Genomic DNA, 18,363 nt, shown 5'->3' on the forward strand with positions numbered 1-18,363 from the left:
TAAATTGAAATTTAATAAAAATAAAATAAAATAAAATGAAAAATTGAAATAAATGAATAAACAAGTTTTCGCGAAAATATTACTTCGTAGTTAGCAAATAACCAAACTGCCCGAACGTATACACTAACGTCGATAATGATCTAATGTTAACATCAAATAGAGAAGATAAAATACACCTATTTATCAGCTAATAATTCATATAATATACTAATAATGTAAACACTAATTATATTTATATAATTTATGTTCTAGCGTCTATCCAATCGCTTCAATATAAAACAATGACACTAATAAAATAAGGCAAACAGGTTTTTTTCGGAGGGATTAAATAATTATATTCCGTCTCTAAATATGAGGCACTGAAATTGAAATAATTTTCATTTAAACCAATATTACGTCTAAAGGCATTATTCCTACAAAATAACGAAACATTTTATGGGATTTAACAAAAGAAACATCTACGCATTACGTCTTTTGAGATATAAGGTTCGTTTGTATATAATTTTGTTATGTATTTGGCAATCTCATTATTGGATGGACTCAATTTTTGTTCCATACTTCAAATCCTGCCTTTTATATTGCCTTTTTGTTTCAAGCTCACTTCTCACTATTCTTGCCTCATCTTGTTTTAGCTAATATAAACATACATACTAATGTTATACCTCGCAGGGCTACTTTAAATGGACTCTTCTGTTTGTTGATTTCTTGATAATAAATAGCTCGTGATGTTAATAAAATTGCAGATGTGCAGATTATCTGTATAAATCAAATGAACGGATAGATGTGAAAAGCATTTGATGATGGCTAAAGTATGTATATAGTGTTGCGAAAATATAGCTTTGAAGAGCCCTGCGAGATAAAGTACATACTAACCTTACACACTGATAATTGCCTTTCTTTATATTAGCTGCCCATACCCGTACGTACACTCTAATTATAATTTCGCAAGCTACTTGGCTCTATCCCACTTCTACTTTAGTGCTATGAACCTGTTGATTTATCTTCAAAGGGATCTTTCTGACACAGTTCAAATATATTTTTGCAATGCTGCTTAGTAAGTCCATTTTTGAATACTTATATACAAAGTTCTATCTATATAAGTTTCAGCACTAATATATATTTTGTTTAAACAAACTTAAATGAAAATATAAGCTTACTATAAATATCTAATTCGTTTCGCTCAAATGTTGAAGCTGTGGACCCGATTGGTGTTTTATTTAATTTAATTTGAAGAAGAATATAAGTATATCGAAGACTTTACTATTAAAGGAGTGTCAATTTTATGTCGCAACTTGGTAAAGACGTTAAAATACTACTGCTGAATGGTATACTTATGATAAATTAAATAGTGCTATAATTTTGTGCAAACAATAGTTTCTAGAATAACAAAAAAGTAAATGCATAATATTGAGACCGTAGAAACGTTAGATCATCTTACTAAATCGAATATACAATACTGAATCATACAATCACTATAGTGTCCAATTCATGTAATATACATCATATACCTATAATTAATAATAATAAATATCATTCCAACACACGCAAAACAATACTTTTCTGCTATTATCTTATAATAATTGTGAAATCAATAACGAAATGCTACATTTTGTGAGATTACTTAAATACTTATGTAAATATGAATATATGAATAAATTATAAAAATACTAATATGGCTTATAAAATGTAGAACTACTTACACGTAGGTTTAGGAGACACATAGGGATCACATATATTTTGTTACAATGTATCCTTTTGTTATACAATAGTAATAATATAAGTTCTTATTATAAAAGCAATTACACCTACAAAAATCATGCCGATCCTATTACAATAATAATACCGTTCATTTTCATATAACACATTTCCCATTTTAACGCATTTGAAAACGTCTTTCACGCACATTACATTATAAAAGTATTTTCAATGCTCAAAAATCATTACAATAGAAATAATCATAATTTATTTGGCATAGTTTTAAATAACTATTTATAATTTTAATTAAATACTGTTTTTAAACGTGAATTAAAATTCGTGTGTAGTGTTAAATACTATCGTACGTCAATTGTCAAAAGATGGCGTTGACTTTCAATAAATAAAAGCTGTCAAACTAACATTACAATAAAAAAAATACATTTGACTTATAAACCCAGACATTTTGGGAGTAAATAAATTTATCGTATAAATAATTTATTATTTTATCATACTTTTTATTCTCGCCGACCCGTCATTTCCCCCGGTTTTGGCTGAAAGCAGAAAGCTATTCTACTACTACAAATGAAAGTATAGGCATAGAAAAGCAGATGTGCATTGAATTATGTAATTATTTGACCCAATCATGACGTATATTTGATAACTTATTAATGGCAAAAAAACTGTTAGACGTATTTTGATATTGACTGTACCACCACTAGTGTTTTATTAGATTTTTTTAAATGAAATCCAAGGTCATGATGGGGTCTAAAATTCTTTGATATAAAATGATTATCTACCTTCTTATTATTGATATTGTTGATCGAAGTTATCTATTACATTATTGCCAAAATAAGTTCTTGAAAGCTGCTAGCAACTACTTCTAAACAGTTTTTTAGTTTAAAAAAATCTGTTATGATATTCATATTGGGCACCTATTATTTAGTGTAGATATTTTATATATTTTTTAGTAAGTTCCTTCTTATTTTAGAAATATAATTGGCTTAAAAATATTATGGACTTAATATTTTTGGCTTGACATTCACAAAAAATATTGCTAAAAATATTTCTATGACCACTAAACATGAATGTTGTTACGAACTGAGATATTACGTTATCATAAAGTAATTTAATCGATTACTATAATTTTCGATAAAATTTTCGAAATAAAATGCGAGATTTGAAAACAGAAAGCAATGCAGCAATGCCGGTGTAGGATAACAAGTAGGTAATGAATGCATAGCAGAGAAGCTATTAGCGTATCTTCTTAGAAAGTAGATGGTTGCCTGGTGCTTGGTATCTGACGCCTGGTGTCTGGTTCCTCGTGTCTGGCCTGGTGTCTGATGTCTGATACTTGATGATTAGTATGGTGTCTGACACCGGGAACCTGATATCTGTTACCTAGTATCTGAAGCATGGCGTTTGGCCTGGTATCAGACGCCTAGTGCCTAACACCTGATGTCTGACGCTTGATGTCTGACGCCTGATGGCTGACACCTGATTTCTGACGCCTGGTGCCTGACGCCTGATGGCTAACACCTGATTTCTGACGCCTGATGGCTGACGCCTGATGGCTAACACCTGATTTCTGACGCCTGGTACCTGACGCCTGATGGCTAACACCTGATTTCTGACGCCTGATGGCTGACGCCTGATGGCTGACGCCTGATGGCTGACGCCTGATGGCTAACACCTGATTTCTGACGCCTGATGGCTGACACCTGATGTCTGACGCCTGATGGCTGACACCTGATGTCTGACGCCTGATGGCTGATACCTGACGTCTAAGAGTAGCTGACAGCGCAGTCGAAGAAGGGGAAGCACGCGACGGGGTCGGCGGGCGCGTGTTACAGCACGTGCAGGTTCTCGCACGACTTGGACTTGGAGTCGCGCGCCCACACGCGGCCTAATAGGCCTCGTACCTGGAAATGTATGGAGCTTGTGTTAAACATCTCTTACATTTTAGTGTACTGACAGCTGATGGGCTCTTCTCCAGGCCATTTATCTCACATTACATTTTTTATTACATCTGTGCAAGCGTAGTCTCAGATTTTGCTGTCTGGGCTAGTCTGGAGAGGAAACTCGAGGAAACCTTTTAAAAAATCGGTGGTATGTCTAATTAAATAGGAGCGATTATACCTTGATAAGCTTGACCTTCATAAGCGGTCAAGCTGTAACTTCTGGCTACACAGAAGTTGAGGGAGAACTACGAGGTGGGAACAGTCCCGTACACAGTAGTTGCAGTGGAAACGAGATGGAAAAAGCCTCGTACCTTGACGCTAGCGGAGAGCCGAGTCCGCTTGCGGGGCGAGCACCATTCTAGTTCGAGTTGTTGAGGGAGGAACAACAGGTCGTAATAGTCCCATACCTTGACGCTAGCGGAGAGGCGTGTCCGCTTCCTTGGCGTGCTGGCAGCGGAGACGGTAGCGGGCGGCGCGGGCGGCGGCGTCTCGGTCTCAAGCGGAGAGCGGGCGCGCGTGCGGTTCTTGCGGGAACTGCTGCGCTTCCTGGAAGAGTTTGCGGCTTGATTACTAAGTATTAATATACTATATCACACTTGGTGGACAGTCAACCTAGTGACTGGTCGCAGGATGCACCTGGACCGGCCTTTGTGAAATACTAACATTTTTGGGTTCGATTTCCACCTTAGGCAGTTCGATTTTTTCAAGTTATTTTTCATTTAGTTTGAGATGCGCCTAAGAAAATAAAAAATCTTTATTATTATGTTATTAATTGCTTGTTGTTATACATAAAATATCAAGACACAAAGAAGAGCCTAGTAAGGGCGCAACAAAATATTTACAAAACAAGAACTTTTATTTTAATTTTCAAGTAGATCTCCAATGTTTTGAAAGGCTGAACATCAGCGCTGAGTACGCTAAAAATAAATATCTAAAGAATAATGTCTGCAAAATGTAACAACAATGCTTTCTTCAGAAATTCTTCATTCATAACACCATTCAGAAAGTTTCTGAAATATACTAAGTATTTTGTATCGAATAAACTATTTAATTCAGAATTTATAACAATACAAGAGCCCTCGCAACCACAAATTCGGGCAGATAAAACCCTCGAGCACTAGGTATTATTCCACAAAATTATTCTACCTCAAGTTCAATCCACGTTGTATCAACCCAGAGCACTCTTTAGCAATTTCGATCCGAATTACTCGATGGCAAATATCCGCTACGCACCGTGTTGAGGACCCTTCGTTGTGTACACTTTGGAAGGACGATTTACAACATACGACCAAAGTTTTAAGCCACGTGGTTTCGGCACAGAAGAAAACCACTTCTAATCTTCTGTGGATGTTGTAAAAGGCTACTAAGGGGCAAGATTGCGAACATCAGGCCAGTCAGTTGGGGTGTGTAGGCCAGGCCAAATCCTCCATTTCCCTCCAAAATGACTTGATTATAATGACTAAGTTTTAAAGCTGCATATTAGCTTTTATAAAGCGCTTTTACACGATCAAGAAGACCGTACGCGTCTTATTATACTATTATGCGAAACTCCTGAGTACCTATAGAGCACCTTTAATGTATTAATGAAGTGTACTGTGCATAGGTACTATGGGTAAAGAATACCCATGATACCATAGGCAATGACTGAAAACTATCACTTTGATTGTAATCATTTTGTGGAAGTCCGCTTTACACCTCACGACTAGCCCCAAAATCCAATCGCACCGTGTAAACCCCATTCCACTAGAGTGCCCAGCCACTGCTGATGAGTGCCAGGAGGACCTTTACAAAGCGGATCGTAGGCGCAAACATTTTTGCGGGTTCTTACTTCGAGACAGCCTCTCGAATGAGCCCTCGAGACATAACATAGGTAGATATAGTAAGGAACCTTGGATTTGGCGAAAGAAAGTTACATTGGAAGATACGCTGACAGCAGCCAAAACCTGCGTCATGAGTAACTCGAAATCTGGATAAAAAAGGATCACGTGGTTTCTTGGTTAAGTCCGATATAAGTTACAAACTTCCACAGTTGATGCAGTTAGTCCCATACTATGCCATGAGAGTGGGGTGTGTCATATTAACTCCAAACATCGTTAAGTTAACCCACCCTTTAACAAAACTAGTTTTAGCCAGTACTTAATTAGGAAACTTTTTCTTTATAAGGATCAAGGATCATTCTTCTTCAAAATGTTCTTTTTTGATGGCAAACCCTTCAAGCCTTGCGAATCGAGACAGAATACGTTTGTTACGCGGTCATATGCGACCGCTTGGGGATTGATGGGGTAAACCACGAGTATTGTGATGTAGCCTCCATTTCACTCTAAGATTTCACCAATGTAAAGATGAATTTCTTCGTAAATACAGTAGATGGAGATATTACTAAAGCGCGGTCTGTGAGCACGTAGAATTTTGTCCAATGACCCCAAGCTCACTCACTGCGGGCGCCCGTCGCACAGTCGCGACAGCAATATAATTACGCACGAGCGATAAGGATGGGTAGCTTGGGGTCATTGGACAAAATTCTATGTGCTCACAGACCAGACTATAGAAGTGAGTCTACTTTAGTCTTAGTTATGTATGCTTTAGGGCTGGCGAGGCGTGGATCGGAATTCAATAACATCTCGCGTGCGTCTAACCAAATAGGTCTTTTATGTGTGTCTTACTTTCATTGTTGTCAGTAATAAGATTTTTCCAATACCGCTAGTGTGTTTAGCTAGTGTTCAATACGTGTAACTTGGTGTAAATAATAACCTACGTACCTACATTGTGGTACGTAGGTTATTATTTACACCAAGTGGTGAGTTGTGACCCCCTGTCTGGTTCCCTTAATTAGTTTGAGAAAGAGTGAGAGTGTATAACATAGGCCTTGGAAAATTCTTCCATTCATCTCTGGAAAATTATTCAAGTAGTAAACAGAATTAAACGCACATTCTCATAAGGACTGATTCCACTGCTAAAATGCAACGACGTTTATTATAGAAAACTAAAAGAAACAACTTCTTCACAAACTGACCGATAACATGCTTTTTTTTCAAGATTTCGACATTGGACCCAAAGGAAAGTTGTTACATTTGAGCAGTGGAATCACACCTTTAGTAAAAGTTCCATAAAGGATTTGGCAAACTGCTGAATGCCTTCAGCGGTCTGCGGTCAGGTCAAAGTGAACGCAGCCCGCATCATATTGGAAAAAAATTGTCAATCCCTATACATTTTGTATTGATGTGATCTGACAGCGCGGACACGAGCAAAGAACATAAAATTATATAATCTGTTAAACTCGTGCTCCTGCAGCGGAGACTAAAAGATCTGATGATGGTGAACAAGTGCTCTCACCTGACTATACGTTACCTAAAACCCACAGATCACAGAAACTAAAGGGAGATGTGACAAGGGGGCGGAGCCTTCGCAGCAATATGCCCAAAAACAAAACACATTGCTCGCGACAGCAATGATGACAGCAGTGACGTTATATGTGTAAACAGTTTACCATCAAAAACAATACTTGTCAAAAAAACCAAGTCTCGCAACTCAGTTGTTCTACGGTAAAAAGTTGTGAGATCCATGTAATACCAAGTCCAGGCCAGGAAATCTTTAACGTTTTACATAAATTATTGACTTGGCCATCGCACTAAATAATTTAATTTACACGTGTTTTCATGCGATGGCCAAGTCAATATATTTATGTAAAACGTTAAAGATTTCCTGGCCTGGACTTGGTATTACATGGATCTCACAACTTTTTACCGTAGAACAACTGAGTTGCGAGACTTGGTTTTTTTGACAAGTATTGTTTTTGATGGGATCTCATTTCTTTTTGTATTTTGTAGACAGCAGTTATGCATCTAGAAAACTGGACCGAAATTGAAAAATTTTACTCGACTTGGCGGTTGCACTACCGTGCCCCCAAATCTCATTTCTTTTTGTATTTTGTAGACAGCAGTTATGTATCTAGAAAACTGGACCGAAATTGAAAAATTTTACTCGACTTGGCGGTTGCACTACCGTGCCCCCAAATATTTTAGTTTTTCCTTGATTCATACACCAAACACTACTTATATTCCAAATTTGAAGCTTCTAGGTCTGCTAGAAGTGCCTTAGAATTTTGATGATCGGTGAGTCAGTCAGTGAGTCAGTGAGTCAGTGAGTCAGTGAGTGACAAAATTAAGTAACTTTGACCCGTTATAATTCTTAAACTCCTGGTTCAAATTGAATGAAATTTTAAATATACCGTGTTTTTACAATGCCTGCATAGCTAATGAAAATTCAGCCTTCTAGTTTTATCCACAACGAAGTTACAGGCGGTCGAAAATGGCCTGAATTGCTTCGAGAAAAGGATGGTACGGCCGTGCTCGACTTGGTGGGGGCACTGCCGTGCCCCCAGATTTATAAACCTGATGATGATTTTTAATTTTCAACCGACTTCAAAAAAGGAGGAGGTTCTCAATTCGACCCGTATGTTTTTTTTCTATGTTTGTTACGCGATAACTCCGCCAATTATGAACCGATTTGAACAAATCTTTTTTCGGCGTATAGGTAATACCTCAAGGGTGGTCCCATTTAAATTTAATAATAGAAAAAACAACCCCCAAGGGTGGAAAATTGGGGATGAACTTTTTTATACGCAATATCTCCGCCGATTATAAATCAATTTGAACGATTATTTTTTTGTTGAATAGGTATTATCGAAAGGGTGGTTTCATGCGAATTTGAAGAAAATATTTCACCCCAAGGGTGGAAAATTGGGGATGAACTTTTTTATACGCAATATTTTTAATTTTTAGTTTTTTTTGTGTTCACGCAATTGAAGTCGGTTTTATTTTTAAAAAAAGTTAATTATATTTAATTTTATTTATTTGATCACCAACAAGGTAACATTATAGCGTTCACAAAAGTAACTTAAAATAATGACACTTGTTAAATGCAAACTTAATTAAAGGTGACAACAACATGCGTTAGAGACTAAAGCAACAGCAATTAGGGGTTAAATAACTGAAAATATTAAATATGGTGTGAAGAATGAATGAAGAATGATGAACAAGTGCTCTCACCTGACTCTCTCCGCGTGCTGCTGCTTCAGGCGGATCTGCGTGAGGAGTCCCACCAGCAGCTCGTCCACGTTGTGGTTGATGCCCACAGACGTCTCGATGAACTTGCACTCGTAGGAGGTGGCCAGGATCTTGCCCTCTAGAAGAACAGGAGTTAGGGTTTATTCAGGCTGTAAGGAGCCAAGAATCGTTTATTTAGCCAGATATTTTGGGTAGTTGTAACCATAAATCCATTTGAAAGGAAAGAAAAAACAATATTTATAATGATTCCTCATTATTAAGCAAAGACAAAACATTACAACACATAGGTGAGCACTCGAGCACACGAAGAAAGAACAGTAGTAACAAACAAACATTGCCGTAATTGGGGGAGGCCTATGTTCAGCAGTGGAAGTCCTATGGCTGATATGATGATGATGATGATGAAACTGATCAGTGCCACTCTGCCGCAATTGCAATGTCCATTGTCCACGTAATGATGACGTCGTTACACTGGGTTTTCTGTACACTCCTTATCTCATGGACTAAAGTATAATTTTGTTGGTTTCCTTTTTACATGCTCGTAAACGAAACAAATCTTAGAACCTTTTCTTTACTTACTAAATTGACTATCGATTCCGAAAAAATAGAAATACTAATTACAGTTATTTGAAAATCCTAGAAATATGTATACCTACCTACCTTTTATTTTAGTGAAATTAGCCTAGGAAATAATGAATGGCGAATTGGCGACATAATACTATTACTACCCGATTGGAGAAACTTATTTCACTAAATAATGATTCAGTCAAATTAATTACCTGTCTGGATACTTTGACTCGTAACTACGCACTTTTTATTGTATTTCTGATATATTTCAGCACAATCTTGAACACCATCTCGTTAAACTAAACTAAACGTGGGTGGGTGTTTTTTGGCAGATAAATGAATCTACCCTCTTTCTTATATAATCGGTGATGCGGTACCATTGATCACTAACTCACTATTTACTCGAACTTCGATATTCTTTCGAATTCAAAACTATTTTAGAAAGGGTAAAGACGTGAATCAAGTAAGTAATCAAACTTCTGTAACCGAGTAGTCAATGAGAGGAACACATAAAGAAAGCGTTGAGTATGAAATTAATTATAGATATGTCAGCGTGATCCGTCAGTTTATAATATAACGCATAAACTAACAGTGCGTTAGGTTAGGTTACATTGTAATCAAACTACGTCAGATTATAATCTGACGGAGTTCACAATTTTACGGTGATGATACAACAAATTAACTGGCCATTCCAAACATGACCAGTAATAGCATCAAACCGAACAGCGAGCTGGAATGCTGATGCGATCGCCATCAACCATCAATTCATCGGGTTAGGATCCTTATCAAGTGCTTATACAACAGACATGTACATTCAGTAGGTTCTGTGATTTTAGGTAATGTTTCTGACTTTTTAAACCAAACCAAATCAAATCATTTATTCAGTACTTAGGTCCTATCCAGGGCGCTTCTTGCACACGTCTCAAATATGGCTTGCCCTACCACCATTTCGGGACAACATTATGGACTGGTGCTAAGAAGTGGCGGAAGCAACTCAGTGATCTTTGTCAACCATCTAAGCAAAGCTTGTAATACCTACCCAAAGTGGAATAGACCACATTCCAACCATTACACCACCATAACAACCATTCCATCAACCTGGGTGATCCAGATGATCAAAGTGGACTTCAGGCGACACTTTGGTATCCTTTGATCACCCATGGATAAAATCACCTAGGTGACCTAAGTGAACTTCTTGATCACCTGGATGATCAAATCCAAGAACAGGTGATCAAAGTGGAATAGACCAAAGGGGTACCGAACTATGTGCATAGTTTACATAAAAAGCATCTAGATGTTTATGGACTGTTTATAAACCCACGACCTCTGGTATTGTAGTACGCGAAAGGTTTAAGAGTAGATTATGTTATCTTTGGGTGTTCGTTCGTTTCAGCCAAATGACGCCCACTGCTAAACAAAGATCCCCCAAGGATCTCCATAACAGCCGGTCCTTGGGTCCCTTGATGGTTTGTATGTGGTCATTTATTTGAAGAAGATATTCTTCTTCTATTTAATTTATTAGATGGTATCTTGTAATGGAGAGTCTGCTGTATTTCTCTCTACTGTTGATAGTTTCGATGTCGTTGCGAACGATCTAATTACTGATCGGATTGACGTCAAAGGTTATTGCGATCGCCACAGAGCTTAATCAGAGTGCCTATTTCCAATATTAACGATGTTTCGACTGTTTCCATCGCTCTCATTCAAAGTGAGATGTCAGTTTGAGCGACAGTGACAGAAAAACACGAAACTATGAGAACGGCGTGAGAGTAGACCCCCAGATTTGAATTTCCAATAGATTAATTGATCTCGATGTAATCTGCATTGATGATTTTGCTATTGGGAATTAGTGGTTTCATGAGGTGATTTTGAACTAAATCGATATGACAATTCTATCTGACACAATCGGGTTATCGGCGGGGATCAAATAATAATTAATCGATTCTCGAATGAGCACCACCGTTGATCTATTGTTGCCTTAAATTTTGAAATTACATAATTATTCGTCTTTCAATTTGTATACGAAATTAGCATACAATCGTGATCGTACCTTTATAATAACTTTCCTTCCTAACTTCAGGCTTTAATAAAGTTGTGAATTCATTTTTTATGGGACATTGTATTAATTTGCATGTGGAATAGAATATTAGAACACAATTTATTTATTGCTACCTATTTGTATATCAAGTTATTCATCATTATCATCATCATCTCAGCAATAGTACGTCCACTGCTGAACATAGACATAGGCCTACCCCGGTTGGTAGCGGCCTGCGTCCGGCGCCTTCCTGCTACCTTTACGATATCATCGGTCCTTGTGTTGTGCATTAAAAGTTTTGAGGATAGATTAAGTTTTCATTCCCTAAAAACAAAAACTAACGGCGAATCGATTTTATTTTCGCGATTATAAGCGATTATTTTTCGTTTCGTCTCGCAGGAAAGAGGCTATCGCTGCCCAGTGAGCCGGGTAACACCCGAGTGACAGCGCTTAACGCGAAAAAACAAGTATTTACTGAAAGGAACAAATAATCATTTTGCGGGAAAGGACGAAGAATAACCTAAATCCTAAGACATGAGTGAATAAGTTTCTGGATCGTTCCATTATAGATAATAACTTTTGGTGGGTGAAATTGTTATCAAGAAAGCGCAGACAAAAACAATAAAATAGAGAAGTTACTAGGGCACTATTTAAGTTGTGAGCCTCGACAACATAACGTGTTGTTAGACGACATCTGATACTTTTAATGAAAAGTTTGACATTTTTGACTACAACCTTATTCAAAACTTTTTATCATTTGAGCACGTTTTGTATTATTAACATTGAATTGAAAATTATCTTGACTACAAAAACATGGAATTGACTTGCGGAAATTTTCGCGCGAAGATTTATTATGACTTTCGACGTGGTTAATCAATACAAAACTGAAGCGGTCAGCTAAATTTCACTTTTGGTGATAAAGATCTGTCCTTAACCATTGTAAAACGCTAGTTTAAGAAGTATAATATTGCATGTTATTGGCTCACCGGTGAACTTTGCGAAAGTCGTCCAAAATAACTAATAGTGGCGGAAAACATTGATGTTGTCAGAAAAATCGAAAAGAAACCTCGTCATGTGATATATCGTAGGATTGACATAATCCTAGGCATTAAGAGCCATTTTACATTTTCGTGCGAATTTCTAAGATTTTGGAAGCATGAATTACTATCTTAAGCAACACCCAGATATTATTGAATAACTGCGAAAGATAGGTCAATCCTTAGTGTTGACCATTAATGAAACGGATTTACTAAAACTCTTTTGCTTAATTCTCAGTGCCCCATCTCCCACAACCATTTTACGGAAAAATTGCCGCAGACTCAATTTCAAAGTCCTGTATCTATTATTTATGCTCATATAATAAGCTTACAAATATATAGTAATCATCGGACATATATTCTTGTTGTCCATTAATGAAATGGATTCTTGAATTTCAATACCATTATTGAGTAAAATTTAAAAATAATTTGGCAAATTTGAAGATTAACGTCACATTTTGATCGTGGTTTTTGGTTTAAAAACACAGCAATAACTGCAATAAAAGTGTCCCAAAATAAAGAATATGCATTGTAGAATAGATTTCTACAGTTATTGTTTAAATATTAGTAACCACTTTGTCAAAATATTGATGTGAATATCATTATAAATTACAATACGCAAGCCGACATCGATTAGTATGGCGCGAGCGCCCGTCAAGGCAGGACCTGTGTCACTTTTCCCGCCATGACGTTTACGTGCGTTCGTGTCGTGAAACGGTGATTTATACGGCGACCAAATACATTTGATACTATGCCGAGAGGTCCCTGTTTCAAGTCGGCCGTTTGGTGTAGTGGTTCGAAACGGACTAATATGCCGAGAGCTCCCGGGTTCGATTCCCGGCCGAGCAGAAACTGAAAGGATGAATTTTTTTGACGGGTCTGGGTGTAACTATGTATGTATTTATTTTAATAAATAAATTATTAAAAAAAGTATGTAAGTGGTATACTTATCTGTTACGGGTAATGTGATAAATTGAAAATTATGAATATAATCGCTGGTTATTATGAATAATTACCGACAGGCGAGGTAAAAGTGATAAATTAATCACATTTATCAGTGATTATTTTATCATGTAATCTTAATACTAACAAATATCATAAAAGAGAACACCGGCTCGTGTACAGCGCTCATGTACAGCCTCACATTTTGAACGTTTTGATATCATTTATTAATATAATTTGGCATAGTGAGTTTGGACTGTTTTTTGCGTTACGTTACTTTCCCATAATGCCTATAAAACATTGTTTTGATTTAAAGTGAAAAACAAATTAAGGTCAAAGTCAAAGTCAAAATTTCTTTATTTGTTTAGACCTAATAAATAGTTCTTACAAATCGTCATTTTGCTCTTAAGGAGCCTCTACATGTCTCATAATCTTTTTACCCTACCAGCGCTTCGAGACCAACATTTGGCAAGTGCTGAGAAGAAGCGCCGCAACAAACTCAGTCACCACTGTCTGCCGGTTAATATAAATAAATAGAAATAGCAGTAGTAGGTACATTCGATTCAGGAGCAGTTCACTGAATTTACCATGCATTCTTGTATAGTGTATCTTATAATGGGTATACAAAATTGCGTGGTATATTAAACAAGGTAGTGACGTGCTAATATCTAGACTTACAGATTACATACCTAAATACTAATAGAAATGACTCGCATACATAAATTGGAATAACTTGGATTGACCAGTCCCCGAAAGCAGCGCCTGTTCACAGACATGACGAGTGAACCAGCCATCGCTTCACTCGACGATATTAGAGGGAATGTAACGACCCGCCTCACTACGCCACCACCCCAGAGACATTTTAGTGAGAATGACAATACCAAGTTATCTCTTAGAGAAAAAAAAACCGAAAGGAGCGGCGGGGGTGGCCCTTTTTAGATTTATACACACATAAATGATCTCATATTAATCACATTTACCAAATCATGAGGTAATTATTCATAATAACCGGCGATTATTCATAATTTTCACATTTATCATATTTACCGTAACATTTATATTTTATGCATAATTAATTTATTAACTTCTAAAATATATTTTATATCCTATTAATAGATGAAGTGCTTCGTATTTTAATAAAATTATTACCTGACTAGGTTAAAAAGGTGTAGAATGTTATTTTGGAGATAACTTGCTTCCATAGAGAGAGATGCTAGCTAAGTAATGCGCTGAGTTCGAAACTCAGTGTCGCAGTAGAAATTCACACACACAAAGAAATCAAAATATGTGCTCATTATACACTCTGGTATTAGTATTTAACGTTCGAATAATCTTTAGTACTATGCAAGCAATGTAAACTGTTTACATTATGACGTCGCTGCTGTCATCATTGCTTTCACAAGCAATATGTTCTGTTTTTGGGCATATTGTTGCGACACCGGCTCAAGGCTCAAGGGGGCGGCTCTTGTCACATCTCCCTTAAGTTTCTGTGATCTGTGCTTGCTTTGAAATTGATGTCAATTAAATATTCCTTAGAGCTTTTGATTTAAATTATTTTTTTATTTTGACACGTGTTTGAAAAATCAAGGTCAGATTGCAAGAAAACGTAACATTGCAACTCGCAATGTCTCAACATTGATGAGGAGATTCCATTGTAAAGTTCTGTATTCGTTCCTAGGATTCCCCTAATACCATCAAATTAAAGAGAATTCAAGAGAGTGCAGTTTCCCATCTCATGCTTAGGGGCCACGGTTTAAAATAGCGTGGTTGCATAGAGCCTACAACGGGCAACCACGTGCGCTGCTCATACTAATTTTCGATACAAAAGCAAGTGTTGGCGCCCTCACGAGTTTTAGCGGAGTGCCATATGGTAGCGGAAGTAGACTTAAGGGAAATCTATGCTTCTCCGACGGCCAGTTGTATGTAGCATGCTCCAGAGTATGCGCACAATTCTGGTCAACGCTAGGGATGGATAAGTGTCGCTGTCGCTGGCGACAGGGTCTTCTTGTTCAGGGTTCATGGCGTAGGTCTCAGGCAAAATGAAATCCACTCGTAGAAATTAATAAACTCAGTGTATTCACGAGAATAATTACACACAGCACTAGAGTCGTATCGGAACTGAGTGAACCAACGGTTTTGCGATAGGAACGTCCGACCCGAGTGATAGTTGAACACAGACTGCCTAGTACTGCTGTGCTGTACTGTAAAGTTTCATCAAAATCTGTTCAGTAGTTTTTGCGTGAAAGAGTAACAAACATCCAGACATCCATTCAAACTTTCGTATTTATACTACATATTAGTAAGACTAGTAAGAAGTAAGATAGTTAGATGAAATATTTTAGTTATTTGTTTAATAATAATAATTATTATTTATTTATTTATTTCTTAGCTCTGTCTGATAATGGATCTGGAGGAGTTGCAATGGCCACCTCCATTGCAACTCCGTAACAAAACAATAGAACCCCATGGAGTTTGGGCTTGTGTGATTCGCCTTGACGAATACTTCGTCCCTAAATGATATCCAGGGTCCGATGAGAGAGCTGTAAGAGGGCATTTTTTTTTTCACTATGTGACTGTCTTTATTTTGTACTTAATATATATTTTACATATTATACCTATTCGTGTTTCATTATTATTAATCGAAATATAAAAATTTTTGAAATATTACATAAACTCTATTAAAATTTTAAATTAATTTATCAAGTTTTAATACCTTATTCTACCTTAATATTAATAACTTATATCAAGTCTTAATCACGGCTCAAGATTTTTTTGTCCATTTCGGCGTTCCTTTTTACTCTTTTTACGTTGCGTTGACAGTTTGTACCTAAATTCGCGCGGAACTTTTTTGTGAAATGGCTCTTAATTCCACTAGCAGTAATAAAATATTGTATGACCATATTATGGTTAATACGTTTTTTTCTCGCTGGATGTCACAAAATTTTTCAAACGCTCAATAGGACGCTTGTGTCTTTTAGTCCTTGGAAATGTTTGATAAATACGTTTAAAAGCTTTAAAAGCCGTTTTTAAAATTGTGACAGTTGACGAATTAAGGATCTATGCATAATGATCCTGAAAATAAACAGCTATCGACTATGGAGGTGTATTAAGATGAACCAATTCCAACAAAAGTCCCATGCGCTCGGAACACTTTGAAACTTACGGTCGCCTATTTTTCCGAAATATCCGATTATATGACAGAAACGTCACTAGAGAAATTTAGAATGGTTAATTCTTAATAGTAAACAGCCTCTTTTTTTTTCAAAAGTCTTCAGTTTAATAAGGGAAACTGACCAGCATATTCGAATCGCCATTCGTGACGAAAATGTGCGCTTTTACACGTCTCGTGAAACAACTGACTATTTGAACACTCAAAATAATGAAATAAACAGGTCCAACGCTACAAAATTCTTGCTTGGAATCTAAACACTTCTTTTGGTACCCATATATTAAAATTAAATGCGTGAACAGTGATTTATGTAGCCAGAAGCAACTGTCGGTGCGGTCAAAAACCATGCTTTGGAGGTGCCTCAAGCTGAGTGGAAAAAATGCTATGAAAAATGTTTCTGACACATTAAAAAGTACATAAATCATGAAAGACAATACCAATAAACGCAATCAATACCATTTTAATAATAAACTACTTTGTTTTCATAGTTAGGCTCACAACTTAAATAGTGTCCCACGTATTAAGTATCTGTGTGGGACAATACGAGTATCATGGGGTACGACGTTTGTAAAAAGAATTGCTTTGTTTTTAAAGAGTCGATTTTTCTTTTAATTCAAGGGAAAAAATTGTAGAGCCTTAAGCGACTTGAAGAAATCGTTTGTCTAGGCTCTAGGTACGTATTTCACATTTCCAAAATATCGACGTTTTATCGATGGTATCATTAAATATCGAAAATCTTAAGTACTTCTAATATTATTATCTGAATAAGCGATGAAGCACGCTTTAGCCTCATGATATAATTTTTATTTGTTTTTGCAATGTTTCAACAGCATTTAATTAAACCTAGATGTACATAAATATAAGGTACTAAAAGTCTGTTTTATACTTTCAAAATTCAAGCAACAAAAACAGAATTGCCGCAGTAAAAACATTTCAACATCTACTCCAAAGTGAATAAATAACGGCTTTATTAATTAATCCTTGTTAGATTGATAGCTTCTCTTTATTTGCGCTAAAACAAATGCAAATGAAGATTGGAAAGTTGGATCGTATTCTGGAATACTCTGGCGACAAGTAAATTAAATCCCCCCGTTTTAGTGGGAAATTAATTTGCACGATTCTGGTAATGGCTTGTTACGTGATTCGTGTTTGCGGTAGTGATGTTGGTGAAATATTGATTTTAAATTAGTTGTAGATAGTTAAATGTCAACAAAAATTGTAAGTTTTATTAAATAAAAATTTTGCGCATTACCGCTAAGTATTAAAATTATACTGTTAAAAAGTCAAACCAATATTAGTTGTTTTCAGTGTAAATGCACTATTTACATTTATTTTATTTAATACATTTTATATTCTAATCGTTCTGAAAAAGTATTGTTTGCACTAAGTATAAGTCTACTACGCTGTAATTTAATTTTATACTTCACAGGCTTGTATTAGTTATAGGTACATTAATCGATTTATGCCTTTAATCTTGAAAACTCTGTCTTCACGTCTTAGCATTAATTAATAATTATACACGTAGCATTAATTATAAAAATAAACATGTTTTATCGACAGTAATATCGACAGTGCTTCTGCAGGCACAGTGATGTGCCTTGTGTTTACAGCGTGAAATCTAATCGCTTCTTAAAAGCCTCCGCGATGGAGACGTAAGAGATGGCTGAAAGGGTATTAACCACTTTTGAGGATTTTTATACCCCATCATTAGATTATGGAAGCTTTGGGAACGCTGTTGATAAGGTTTGGTAGTACGTTAATTTTTACTAACGTTTAAGTGTTTTGGAAAAAATTGAATTGGAATTCTCCCTCAGAAAGGATGGAGTTAGTACATTTTTAGGGGTCCGTAGCCAAATGGCAAAAAACGGAACCCTTATAGATTCGTCATGTC

At 36.4% G+C, this 18,363-nt stretch overlaps 2 protein-coding genes across 2 annotated transcripts in view; one reads left to right on the forward strand and one right to left on the reverse strand.

Annotated features, from left to right (window-relative positions):
* The window catches only part of LOC135082629 (beta-1,3-galactosyltransferase 1-like), a 307,135-nt gene that overhangs the window by 90,639 nt on the left and 198,133 nt on the right, over positions 1-18,363 (forward strand). The gene's annotated exons all lie outside the window — the stretch shown is intronic.
* LOC135083099 (uncharacterized) overlaps positions 3,540-18,363 on the reverse strand; it is a 50,972-nt gene continuing 36,148 nt past the window's right edge. Inside the window, exons 8-10 of the mRNA XM_063977865.1 lie at positions 8,702-8,837; positions 4,061-4,199; positions 3,540-3,614 (exon numbers count right to left, since the gene is read on the reverse strand). Of these exons, the coding sequence (XP_063833935.1) occupies positions 3,540-3,614; positions 4,061-4,199; positions 8,702-8,837 (350 nt within the window). The remainder of the gene's footprint in view (positions 3,615-4,060; positions 4,200-8,701; positions 8,838-18,363) is intronic.

Source organism: Ostrinia nubilalis, chromosome 22 (assembly GCF_963855985.1).
Source record: "Ostrinia nubilalis chromosome 22, ilOstNubi1.1, whole genome shotgun sequence".
NCBI classification, from domain to species: domain Eukaryota; kingdom Metazoa; phylum Arthropoda; class Insecta; order Lepidoptera; family Crambidae; genus Ostrinia; species Ostrinia nubilalis.